This window comes from Ceratotherium simum, chromosome 5, assembly GCF_057802395.1.
Source record: "Ceratotherium simum simum isolate JZ-2026a chromosome 5, ASM5780239v1, whole genome shotgun sequence".
Taxonomy (NCBI): Eukaryota; Metazoa; Chordata; class Mammalia; order Perissodactyla; family Rhinocerotidae; genus Ceratotherium; species Ceratotherium simum.
This window is the reverse complement of record NC_141904.1, coordinates 54,441,446-54,453,555: the sequence shown is the minus strand read 5'-3', so window position 1 is coordinate 54,453,555 and position 12,110 is coordinate 54,441,446. Positions and strand designations below refer to the sequence as shown.

Here is a 12,110-nt window from a genome sequence, read left to right as displayed (position 1 = left end):
GCTGTCCTGATGGCCTTTATCAACCTCTAAAAACCTGGCATATAGCCAAATCACCTCCAGAAGTTCAGCCCAGTAAATGGGGATAGAACAAAAGTCAAGCTGCTATGGTGACTATTGAGACTTCATAAAAATCCAAGCAAGTAAACCTTTGGGCAAGTTACTGGAGTACATGCCCTTCTTCCTAACTGGCTACCATAGCATCATGGCTGCCCCGTTCAGGGTGACGGCTCTGCCCCTTCAGTACAGATCCAATATTAATTGCTGACAAGTGGCTGGGCCTCATTAGAGACACAAGCAGAGAGACCCCCTCAGAACCCACCATGTCACCTACAGGCACCTGTCCCCCCTGCAGAAGTAAGCCAGGGGCCATTTGCATGCAGAGAAGCTATAAGTCCTTTTCCCTGACACTTCCAGGGAATTTTAGAGCTTTGCTGGGGAAGTTGGGTTTTTTTAAATATAAATTTAAAAACTATTTTCAGTGAGTGTGGGTGAAACCAGGCATTAGGACAAGCCTGTCACCTGTAATGGGATGCTGACTTGCACTGCATTTTGCCTGCTGAAAATCTGGGGAAGCTCAGGGTCTGCGCTCTGCAATCTATTCCAGGTACTGGGATCTCTGGGGAGAGCTCCAGAGTAGACCCTCAGGCTTCAAGTGTGGGCGCACCGGGAAGGGGCCCTGAGTGCTGCTGTCGGTGAGGATATGACACACTCTGGACTGCAGACGAGAGCTGTCAAGGCGTCCCCAGGTAGCTGGGCTGCGCCCCTATTCAGAGCGCTCTCTGTAGATAGTAGGTCACATGGTTTCTCCTTAAAATCTTGTAATGGGTCCGGATGTCATCATGGGCAATGCCACACAAAATAATCCAGGGAAATACACTGTTGCTCAGGCCAGCACAACTACTAGCATTTTCACCAATGTGCAAAGATTCCTTTAACTACTAGCACTCTTAAGGACAACATACTTCTCAACCAAATCTGCCTGGCTTTTGAATTCAGAGGGAAATCAACACACATACACACATGCACACACATGGTGAACGAGTCTGTGTGTGGGTCCAAGTGGGCAGCCCCTAAATTACGTTTACCATTAACAGGCACGTCAAAATCTGAGACCAACTTCCTTCAGTGACAGAGGCTACGGAGATCAAAGACTGGAGAAGAGATGTCAGAGAAGCTTGGTCTTCGTCATCGGTGATGTTGGGTCTAGTCCCTTTTCCTCTCGGGGTTTAGTTACCTCATCTATAAAATGAGCTCTTGGGTAATATTATCTCTAAGACCCATTTACCTCTGCCCTGCTAGAACTGCTGTGAAGAGGAAACACCCAGAGGCTAGCTGGTTCTACTACCAGCACCAAGGGGGTTTCCCTTGCGTTCTCACAGCTTGGCAGGGAGAGCAGGGAATGAGCAGAATTGTGAAGCCACTGACCATCATCCCTCAGGAGGGCTACCAGGAGTCCAGCAGCCTATCCAGGAGAACTAACTCCAAGTCACCTCCAGGCAGAGCCCCTTGGAAAACAGAACAGCACAGGAAGGAACAGCTCCCAGGAGACCTCAGCCAGCCAGAGAAGACCAGGCCAAACTGAGCCCAGAGCTCCCCAGCCTCCTTGTGGAGCCTGGTACACCAACAGCCTCCTTCACAGAGGTCCTGGGCCTCTGGGAGCCTCACTCCTCTGTTCTCCATCTGACAGCCTTTCAGGCACTCTCGGGATTTCTTGTAGCATTTCCCTCCATGCCCCAGCAGCCTAAAGCTTCTTACTCTTTCCTTTCAAAGGAAGCAGGGGGTGGTGGTGAGGTTGGACAACTGAGCAGTGGCAGTCATGGGTGTCTTCCTTAGGGACAGGGGATCTGAAGCCAAGATCTTGTGTTTTTACCTTATTTTCATGACAAGCACGAGCAGAGCCACAACATCCCCTGAAAGAATTTGCCTGTGCTCGCTAGTGGTGACAAGCTTAGCCATCACAGGGTAACAGACTCTCATTGCTGTAAAGAAGCCAGACTCTTCTTGGAGAATGTGGGTCAAGGCCAGACCAAGGTTTCTGTGTCTAAAGCAAGAATTAGGCCCTGACAATAACAACTGCTGTAAGACCAGTGACATGGGAAGCACAGGGTCTACGCAAGAGTTCTTGCCCCACCAGCATTACCAGCAATGGAAAGTCAGGGGCCTTTCTTTAGGGTCCCTAGGTATCTCAGTCAATAAAAGACCACCCTCACCCAAAATCTAGAAAGTTTCCTGAAAATATTAGGCTTCTTACTTTCCCTAAAGATCTCAGAAAGCTAACAGGGAAGCCTCAAGAATCCTTGAAAAATCACAAGGCCCATGCTCCCACTCAGGAGGGTGGGCACCTACCTACATGCCCAAGGAGAGGTCTCTTCTCTTCTGGGGACAGACCACTCTTCTTGTAATAACCTACCCAGAGCCAGAGTCCTAGGTCAGTCTTTGAAAACGTCTTTTCTTACGTCCATGACACTATTTCCTGCTTAGTGGAAGCCCATTTTTCCTACAGAGGCCTCCAGGAGCTGCATGGAGCCCCGCCCTTCTTCACAAACCCTCTGCACACACTAAAGCTGAACTAATCAGCTCCATCTCTGCCCCTCACTCTCTGCCCACCCTCTTGCAGGTTCCATCTCCTCTCGGGGCCACAATGTGATTTAGGAATGACGAGGGGCTTTATCTGATGCTCTCTCCATTCCCTTCCACTTTCAGGCCTCCTGATGAAAGTAGGACTCTAACACCACCTTCAGTCAGACCATCTGCCGCTTGTTCAAGTCCAATTCCCATAACCTCTGAGCTCAGCATTCCCATGGATGGCAGAGGCCACTCCCGAGAAAACAGCGCAGTGTGTCTCCTCTGCTCTCTTAGCAGCTGGCTTCACATCCCTGCAATCTGAATCCTCTTAAATAGATTCTTCCTCCAGAGTTGCCTGACTACAGCCAACCTTGGTGGCAGTAACTAGGTGGACTGTGCCCGTGTGCACAGCAAAGCTTCGTGCTGCAGTGGTGACTTGGGCAGGCAGGGCAGGACGCCAGCTGTTTGCATAACCACCCTGCATGGGGATGGTCCTGACGCTAACCCCGGGGTTTCCTATGAGGGGTTATGTTTAGCAGGATTTTAGGGCATAGCTTGAAACTTAATTGTTTCCCACATGAGCCCTTCCTCATTCCCACTCGCAAAGGCAAGTACCCAAAAGTGTTTGTATCCTAGAAGTATATTTTTAACTTCATTCTTGAAACTGGCACTACTGGCTTTAGCTTGGCCCTGGGCAAACCAGCCAGAGTGGAAGACCAAGAGGCCATTTGAAAAATGTAACCAGGAAAAAAAAAAACCAGTCAAATAACATCGTTGGAATTTCTAAACAGTTTAGATGAAAAGCATCATTTGGGGAAAAGTGTTTAAAAAGTCTGTCTTCCAGTCTAAGAATATTCATGCTGAATTAAATAAATTTTCTGGGTTGGTTCAGCTGCTTCTTTAAAAGGTACAGTTCAAACAAAAAGAAATTGCAATGCTGTCCTCGCAAAGTCACACATTCTACAGAAAGACAAGAAGAAAACAAGACCAAGTTTCAAAGAAATCAAGCAATTAAAACACAGGCATCTTGCGAACACACCACACAGGACATGCACTTCACTCCACGCCTATGTGGAAGGAGGAGGCGTCAGAGGTCTTGGAGAAGAGTCTCCAGAAGAGCAAATGCAATCCCAGCAATTTACCGTGATCTTTAGCCCTGCGTTGCCGAAAGCAGCAAAACTTCCTTTTCTTCTTATCTTCCTTTAGCAAGTCGGCCACTGTGACCCCTTCAGGTTGAACACAGGCAATTTCATTACGCTTCAGTAGAGGCAGCAAGAGCAGTGCAGACAGGGCCCGAGGACCAAGAGGCAGCCCGTCCGTGGCCTCTGATACCAAAACCCAAAACTGTCCTCCTCCCATGTAGAGATCTACAGCTCAGGATCTGACCAGTAGAATGGAAGTACACATATGCCTGCCTTTAAGAACCTGTCCTAAGTAAACAACCAACTAACTCGCTCTAGACAAAGGTGTCCAGGGTTTGGCCTCCCCTCTTAGAAGGGCGTTAGGGAGAGGGCACTTTCGCGGGAGTCAGGAGTTCTGGGCGCTAACTGGCTGTGACAGTCCAACCACTGTCGTTATCTGAGGCAGGACATGTGGGAGTTAAAAAGGTGGGCTCTGGACTCGACAGACCAGGTCTAACCCCAGTCCTGCCACTTCCTTGCTGGATGACAGTGGACAGGTTATCTGGTTTTGCTAAGCCTTAGTTTCCTCACTTGTTAGATGGTGGTAACAGTCAGACCTACACTTCACAGGGCTGTTTAAGAGGTAAATAGTAAACATGGTAATATAAGCATTAGCAAGGCGTGGTCAACCATTACTACCACGACTCCCAGATGGCCACTAGCTCACAATAAAAGTGATTCCAGGGTCTCCAACCCCTTCCAGCTCTGTGACACAATGGTCACTCCAGGCTGGCTAATCTTTGGAGTGGAGGCCACACGGCCCGGGAAGGCAAGTGCAGAGGCAGGTGGGGCGGCAGGAGGAACACCGAGCCGGCTAGGGCGTGGGAGAAGCGGGCACTTACACACACGACTGGTGGAATGTAAACTGGCCTCACTTGGCATAACACTCCCATTTCTAAAAAGAGCCTCCTCTTTGACGCAGCAACACTCTTTCCTCTCCCACAAGAACGTGAGCATGAGCGTGCAGACATCTGTGGGGATTAACGGTACCTAATGTGCAGACTGTGGCAGAACCTGGGTTCAAATCCCAGCTTTGCCACTTAACAGTCATGCGGCCTTGGGAAGCAAATAACCTCTCTGTGCTTTAGTTTCCTCATCTGTCAAGTGCTTTATTCTCAGTGAGGAATAAAGGACTAATGCACCCACAGCCCTCAGAACAGTGTCTGACACATAGGAAGCACTTGATAAATGTGAGATGATATTATTTTGTGTTCTTTTTCATTCAACAAATAATCATTGGGAGTTCACATGCATGACAAAGACCATGCTAGGTGCCAGTCACACAATGGAGAGCAGAAACAGACCCCATTCCTGCCCCCATGGAGCTCACAGTCTGGTGGTAGAGGAAGACATTAATCAGATAATCACAACAACCAGCGTCAGAATGCAACTCTGACAACTGCTACATAGCAGAGGTCCACGTGCTACAGAGCATGTAGTCCACTGTGGCAGCTTTTACAATAGCAATTTATTGGAAATAGCCAAAATGTTTTAAAAACATGGATAGATGTCTATGGCACACGGTTTAGCGAAAAAGGCACATTGCAGAACCATCTGTGCCAGGTGACCTTATGGTGGGGACCTCTGAGCATGCTGTCTGAGAAAAATCATGCATTTTTAGGTACATAGGTGAGGTCAGAAAGAACAGGCCCCAAACTGCCAAATCTGGTTCCCTCTAAGTAGAGGGACAAGAGCATGTTACTTCCTACTTTATATACTTTGATAGCATATGAATTCTTTGCAATATTCATATATTACTTCTATAATTAAAATATATTCAAAACAAACAGAACCCTAGCTTGGGACTCCACAAACCTGGCTGGAGTGCCTGCTCCTCCTTGTCTCCATCGTGGGGTGACCATTCCCAAGTCCGTCTCCCACCAGCTCCTATGAGGCCTACTCAGGGCAGACCACTGCTCCCAGTACCATCCCAGCGGAGTCGTGTCCTGTCGCCGACCCCAGCGCTGGGCCCTCCCCAATTATGGTACTCTCAGCAGCCTCTCCAGAGAGGGCAGTTCACCTGGACGCATCTTTACCATCTGCAGCCCTAACTGTTGCTGTTTGCTTTACAGCTTTTAATTGAATGTTTTCCATTTTGAACTTGTGCCCTGAGGTAGTTTAACAGCGACGAAAGCAGTTTTATAAATCAAATTTTATAGACACAAGGTTTTTAAACAGGCCCAGCAAATTGCCATGTGATTGCCAACAGCTATGCCATCCTTGGTTTTCTGCCCACCCCCAAATCAAACATCACAGTAACAGGCATCCGAGTGGCACGCAAGGAAGGGAGGCGGTGGCTATGGCAACTTTGTACACGAGACCTGGGGGGCAGAGTCCCAGTGGGAGGCAACCAGGGGCAGTGCTCACAGCCTCTAGGACCGCTGACAAAGGGGAGACAGAGAGGCTCTCCTTGTGGTCTGAGTTGGAGTTTCCAGTATTGCCATCCCTTTGTCTGGGTAGCAAATATCCCCCCTTACAGGGATTACAGACCATTAAGAGTTCCTACAGTGAAACTGCTCTGCTTTTCTGGCCAGAATTTTAGAATGAGCTTCCTTTAAAATGATTTCATTATTTCTAATGCTATTTTTTTAAAGACTAATCACTGACAATGAGAAGGGTTTAAAATAGAATTTTAGGCTTCCAGATTTTAATGGGCCTAGAAAAACTCCATTGTTAACTCAGAAGCAGCTGCGTACGTCTGAAAAATCACTTTGAGATTTGGCAGAGTTTCTTAAGAAACTTGAAGCTCAGCAAAAAGTTAAATAAATTATCCTTGAAAATTTCCCAAACGCTCGGGAACTAACTTCCCAGGGAATTTTGTCCACTCAATTAATTGTGTAACACCAGATTTCTAACAACAAAATTAGGGAGCTGACATGTCAGTCCATGAACGCACAAAGCTGGAGCTCCCAGACACCGCAGCCACGAGACAGCCCAGGGAGAGGCCTGACTGCCTCTCCTTTTGTCTTCTTTCAAGTGAAAGCCTGCAACAGTGTGATAGTCAGTGTGATAGCATCCAGGAGCTCCCAACCCTGGCTTCACACTGGAGCCTCCAGGGAGCTGTAAATGAAGCCACTGCCTGGTCCCACCCCAGACCAGCTAATAAGCGTGGGGGTGGGGTATGGCATCAGGATGCACTTACGCTCCCCAGGTGATTGTCATGTACAGCCAGAGTTGGGTAGCACAGATGCAGACAGCGACATTTAGTAGATGAGAGAGAAAAGATAATGTGAGCACATCTCCAAGCACTTAATTTGACATCTGTTCTCTGACAGCAAGCACCGACACACTAGAAATGGGCTTCAGGAGCCAGAAAGCTGTGTTACCACATCTTGACAGCGATCAAGTCAACAGGTTTGTTTTCCATCAATACTTGAGACCCTTATAGTTTCTAAATAGGAAAGTATGGGGACGTGGTCCTAAAAGGGGTCCTCATCCTGAGGTTGGATAGAGGTCTAGTAGTATCTGTGAAAAATTATTCTGTTTAGGTCGAGTTTTACTGGAGTCTGATGACAACAGCAGCAGCAAGTACTCCTACAGCTATGGTGACTCCTACCAGATACAGAACATTTAATCCTCTGACACCCCTATGGGCAAATATCTTTATCCCCTTCCTGTGGACCAAGAAACGAGGGCTTGGAGATGTTGGGTAATGTGCCTAACACTCAAGTCCTCCAAAACATCATCCAGCCCAGCCCCTCCTCCCATGGGCTCGTGACATCTGCTGCTGTTAATGGCCTCCTATCCACCCCTTAGCTCATCTAGGCTGAGGCTCAGCCATCAGGAAGGGCTTCTTCTCACACCATCACTTAATTCCTCAATGTCTGGGAGGAACCTGTCCCAATGCCATCCCGGCCCCAGCTGAAAAGGGCAAACAGTGGAGTTAGCCTCCTAAAGCAGTATGGGTAAAGATGCCCTATCCCCTTCCCCAGAGAATGCAGGAGCAGGGCGGGGGTATAAGGTGTGGGCATGGATTTTTGGATTAACACACCCAGGGAGGACGCTGGCACCAACAATGCCCACACTTCACTGACTGCTAACAGATGACAGCAGTCAGACCTGGCATGTGCAGGTGGTAAATCCACTACTGTTTGTTGGTGAGGAGGACCATGGGGGCACCTCTGAAACTCTCTCCCCCTGTGGTTTCTAGCTGTGATGAGAAGAAAATGGTTGGCAGCCACGGGAGGCCCCAGGGGAACCCCAGCAGCACTGCTTCTCCAGAAGGTCTGGGCTGCCGAGGAATATATTCAGGCAGGCTCACTTCCTTGTTGGGAGAAGACTTGGAGCTCTCTCCTTAAGTCAATTAAATCTGAACATGGTCCCACAGCCTGGGACGTATGTCTTTATTTCAAACCTTAATCATCAAGGCTGTGGGAATCTGATGACTCGGGAACTACTGTGAGCCTCGCTCCACAGGAAACCCCAGCTAGATAAAGAACAAGGGTGCAGCACAGAAGTACGTGCTATTCTGGATCAAACATCAAGCCGATTACGCACGATGAGTCGCACATCACTGCACGCAGCAGAAACCACAGTGCTGACGTCCCCGAGACACGGTGCAGCTCTATGGGGTCACTTACAAAGTGAATTCTGAGGATCTACAACTTTTAAAGGGGCCTTATTTCTTTCCTTGATTATAGTACTAAGTAATGCTCTTAAGGGCTTTGAACATTTGTAGCCTTCTGCACCTGGTTGATGCCATTTCCTCAGCCTGAAGAGCACCCCCCACTCCACCTTTTGCAGCCAAAGGAGCTCAGCGGGAATGCTGCCTCTTCCAGGGAGCCTTCTTTCCTTGCAACCCACCAGCCCGCACCGCTGCACCCTTCCAGGCTCCCACAGCAGACTGCTGGCCCTTGATGACGGTGCCAGCTTCTCCACTCCGTCTTTCACTAAGGCACTGCTTCTCTGTCTTCCCTCCCGGCCAGGTCTCCAAAGGCCACGACACTGGTTTAGTCATCCTGTGGTCAGGTTCTTACAGACAGTGGCAGGACACAGGAAACGAAAATCCCTACTCCTCAAATCACAGGCCACAAACACAACTCCACCACAGCTGATGTTGGCAACACTGACACGGATCCCTGTCCATTTGCAGAGGGAGCAGTAAAGAGATGAAAGACATAGGCCTGCAAGATACCCACACTCAGCCGCCTATAAGACACATCTGAGCTAGTCAAGAGAGGCGCTCTGCTCAGAGGAAGGGACAAGACTTCTGCTGACTGACAGACAGCACGCCACATGCTGGGCTCAGGAGAGGCGGGCAGATGTCGGGCAGACCTCCACAGGTCAGCCTCAAAGCTGCAGCTCGGGAATGAAGAGGAAAGAGCAGGGTGAGCATCCCCCAAGCTGCATGTGAAGGCCTTGCTCTGGCCACATCGCAGGTGCAGAAGCTCCGCGAAGGCCATGGGATTCAGGCTGGCTCAAACACCCAGGGCAGAGCTGTGCTGGAGGCCCCTAGACGCTCTTCTTACACCTAATCACCTAAAGGACATCACCGAGTGTGCAATGTAAATAAACGTCCACTTATAAACTCTGATCTCACAGTCAACAAATGCAGTCAGCTCCAGAAACCCTCCCGCAGTTTCCTGATCCTCAGGTGAACCCTGGCCTCTTCCTTGAGGCAGCAGTGGGTGTGCGCCTGGGAAAAAGCGGGGAGGGGGAGGAGGAGGGGTGGACACAGGCTGCACTCTGCTGGCTTCCCCATTAGCACACAGGGCTGAGTCAATTGTATGCACCTGTGGTAACTGCAAACCCTCACTCACACCGTCCCAGCTAGAAGAAACCTACAGGCCATCTCAGTTAGGAATCCCCTCCACCGTGGCCCCAGCCTCAGCTTCCACACCCCCCTGCCTACAGAGGCGGCACAAGTTGGCCTCACCCACAATCCCTGCTTCGTCTCTCCCTGACCTGCATACCCTCTATGCTCCAGCCAAAGGAATGACCTGCCGCTTCCTGCCTGAGCCTTGCGTTTGCCCATCTCCATGGCCCCCTCACACCATTGCCTGGGCTCAGAATGTTTCTCTTGACACAGAGCTGTGACATCTCAGATCTATCCATCCTTCAAGGCCCAAGGCCAATGCCCCCACAGCCCTCTCCCAGAACCCTGCAGCCAGCCCTTCCTCCTCTCAGCCCCCCACCACACTGCCTGCCTCCTCTGCGACCTGATCTCTGTCTCCTTGTGCTGCATTTCCTTGCATGCAGACCTGCCCTTCCGCAGAAGGAGCAAACCATGTCTTCTCCATCTCAAGAGTCCTCCTGGCATCCAGCACCCGGCCTGGGTGAATGAAGGAGTGACTGCACAGCATCTTAGACACTCTGCTCGAGGGGGGCGCACTCAGCTATCATCCACAAGGGAGGGCTAACTTGGTTTCCCAGGCCTCTTAATGGACGTGCACCCTTAAAATATGTTCTCAGTCTTTACTATCAACTATTCTAGATTTGAAACAAATCACAAACATCTTAGACAAATCCACTGCTGAATTTCAATTTCCACTTTCACCTGAGGCACAGATGGCCCCAGGAGGAGTAAGAGCACATCTGCCGGGAAAGTATACAGTAAAAGCGACACCTTGGTTGACAACGGCAATTAATTCCCGAGGTTGACTGAGCATCGGGCCTTCCTGATACAGAAAGTGCTCTAGGGTGCCTAGTGCCACTGTGTGGGGTACCAGGTGGGTGGACTCCAAAGCAGCCACTCATGCCTCCTAACACTGCCCAGAACGTTGACCTGGTGTCTTCCCAGCCCCTGACGGGCTAGGCATGTGGCTTCCCATGGCTAGCACAGCGGGGAGCCACTTCAGGTGGCAGAAGGGTGGGGAGGGACTCTGCTCTTCAAGTTCTCGTCCAACAACACTGCTGACTCTGAGGTGAAGGAACCACAACTTCGTCTCCCGTGGTGCAAGGCGAATGTGTGTCTTCCTAAGCCCTGTGCCCACAGAGAAGGAGCTGACTGAACTCCTGGGGCCATCAGTGAGTTGGTTGACCTTCTGCAACCACAGAGCCACGAGACCACCTAAAAATCTAACACCCATACCTCAGGCAGAAATTCAGAGTGGGTGTAAATGCACTTATTCTCTCTGATGTGCAGGCAGAAGGAACAGATGGCTGAGAGGAGCCCATCGGTCTCACAGGCAGGGTCAGAGGTGAGGACTGCCTGCCGCCGGGTGCCTGAGTCGCACACAAGCTCTGTCTGGTCAGGAGCAGCAAGCGCTACGTACTATTGCGTTTGCTCTCCTCTCCGCCTTCCTCCTCGTTCTCAGGATCAATATCTTCTGCTTGAGTGATCCAATCCAAGTAGCCCTTCAGATCCTCTTCTAGCTGCTGCTTCTCCCGGAGCTTCTGGAAATCTCCCCGCGCTTTAGCCTTCTCTCTTTCCTTTGAGAACTCTCTGAGGGATAGGTAAAGAGAACAAGCACACATCAGGACATCCTCGGGGACCCGCACCATAAGCCATCTGCCCCGCTGCACAACAGTCTTGTGGCAGGACACAGAGCACTGTGTACAGCCACACGAGCACAGCAACAGGGGCCACACACGTGGACAGGACATAGCACAGTGTCTTCCCAAGCAAGACTGTGGGTGTCAGAGTTGCAGAGACCACACCAACACACATGCACTGTCTCTTAGAAAAGGAACTCCCTCAGGATTTCGGCAGTCCCAAGGAGCCTAGACCAAAACACCACGTGTTGCCATGGCAGGCCTCTTGACACCCCCCGCTGGGGGCCTGAACTCAGAGATGTCCCACCTCCCCCAGACCCCCCTCAGAGAGCTGGCATTACACGTCAAAGAGAAAGGAGCCAGGAGGGCCAAGCTTGGCCGAAGAGAGCACCAAGTTTAGGGCTCCTGCAATACATTCAGACAAAACTTAGCATCTGTATTGTGTGCTGACCCCTTTGTCCCAACCAAGAGCCCTCAGGGGCTCCTGCCCGGGGCCCACACCATGCTACCCTCCCCACCATCTGCAGGTTCTGGCCAGAGCACTGGACAGGGTCAGGGCGGACCGACCTCACAGCCCCGTTCCCCCTTCCCAGACAGGAAATGGAGCACTGGGGAAGCACTGCCATTTGTCTTAACTCTCACTTCTTGCCATGATCTTTCCCCCAAAAGTCCTCCCTGCAGGAGGCAAAGAGGCAGTACGATTTGTTGCCCATTTATGGGAACACCTGCCTGGAAAGGCTTTGGCAGACATGTAAATGTTCCCAACTGTTCGTTGTTCACTCTACCGTTCATGTCTGCAATCCTTTAACTATGCATGTATACAGAATCCCACTTTTGCTCAGGCAAGTTTGAGAGTCAGGTGGATGATTATCCCATTTTCATATACAAGGAACCATCTGCATTTCCAACCGTGAATTGTTATGGGAGCCA

General features: G+C 50.3%; 1 protein-coding gene across 8 annotated transcripts in view; it reads right to left on the bottom strand.

Annotated features, from left to right (window-relative positions):
* CACNA1D (calcium voltage-gated channel subunit alpha1 D) overlaps window positions 1-12,110 on the bottom strand; it is a 340,557-nt gene that overhangs the window by 95,961 nt on the left and 232,486 nt on the right. For all 8 annotated transcript variants that reach the window (XM_087431185.1, XM_087431184.1, XM_087431186.1 and 5 more), the window contains one exon: window positions 10,961-11,130. In XM_087431185.1, the coding sequence (XP_087287311.1) occupies window positions 10,961-11,130 (170 nt within the window). The remainder of the gene's footprint in view (window positions 1-10,960; window positions 11,131-12,110) is intronic.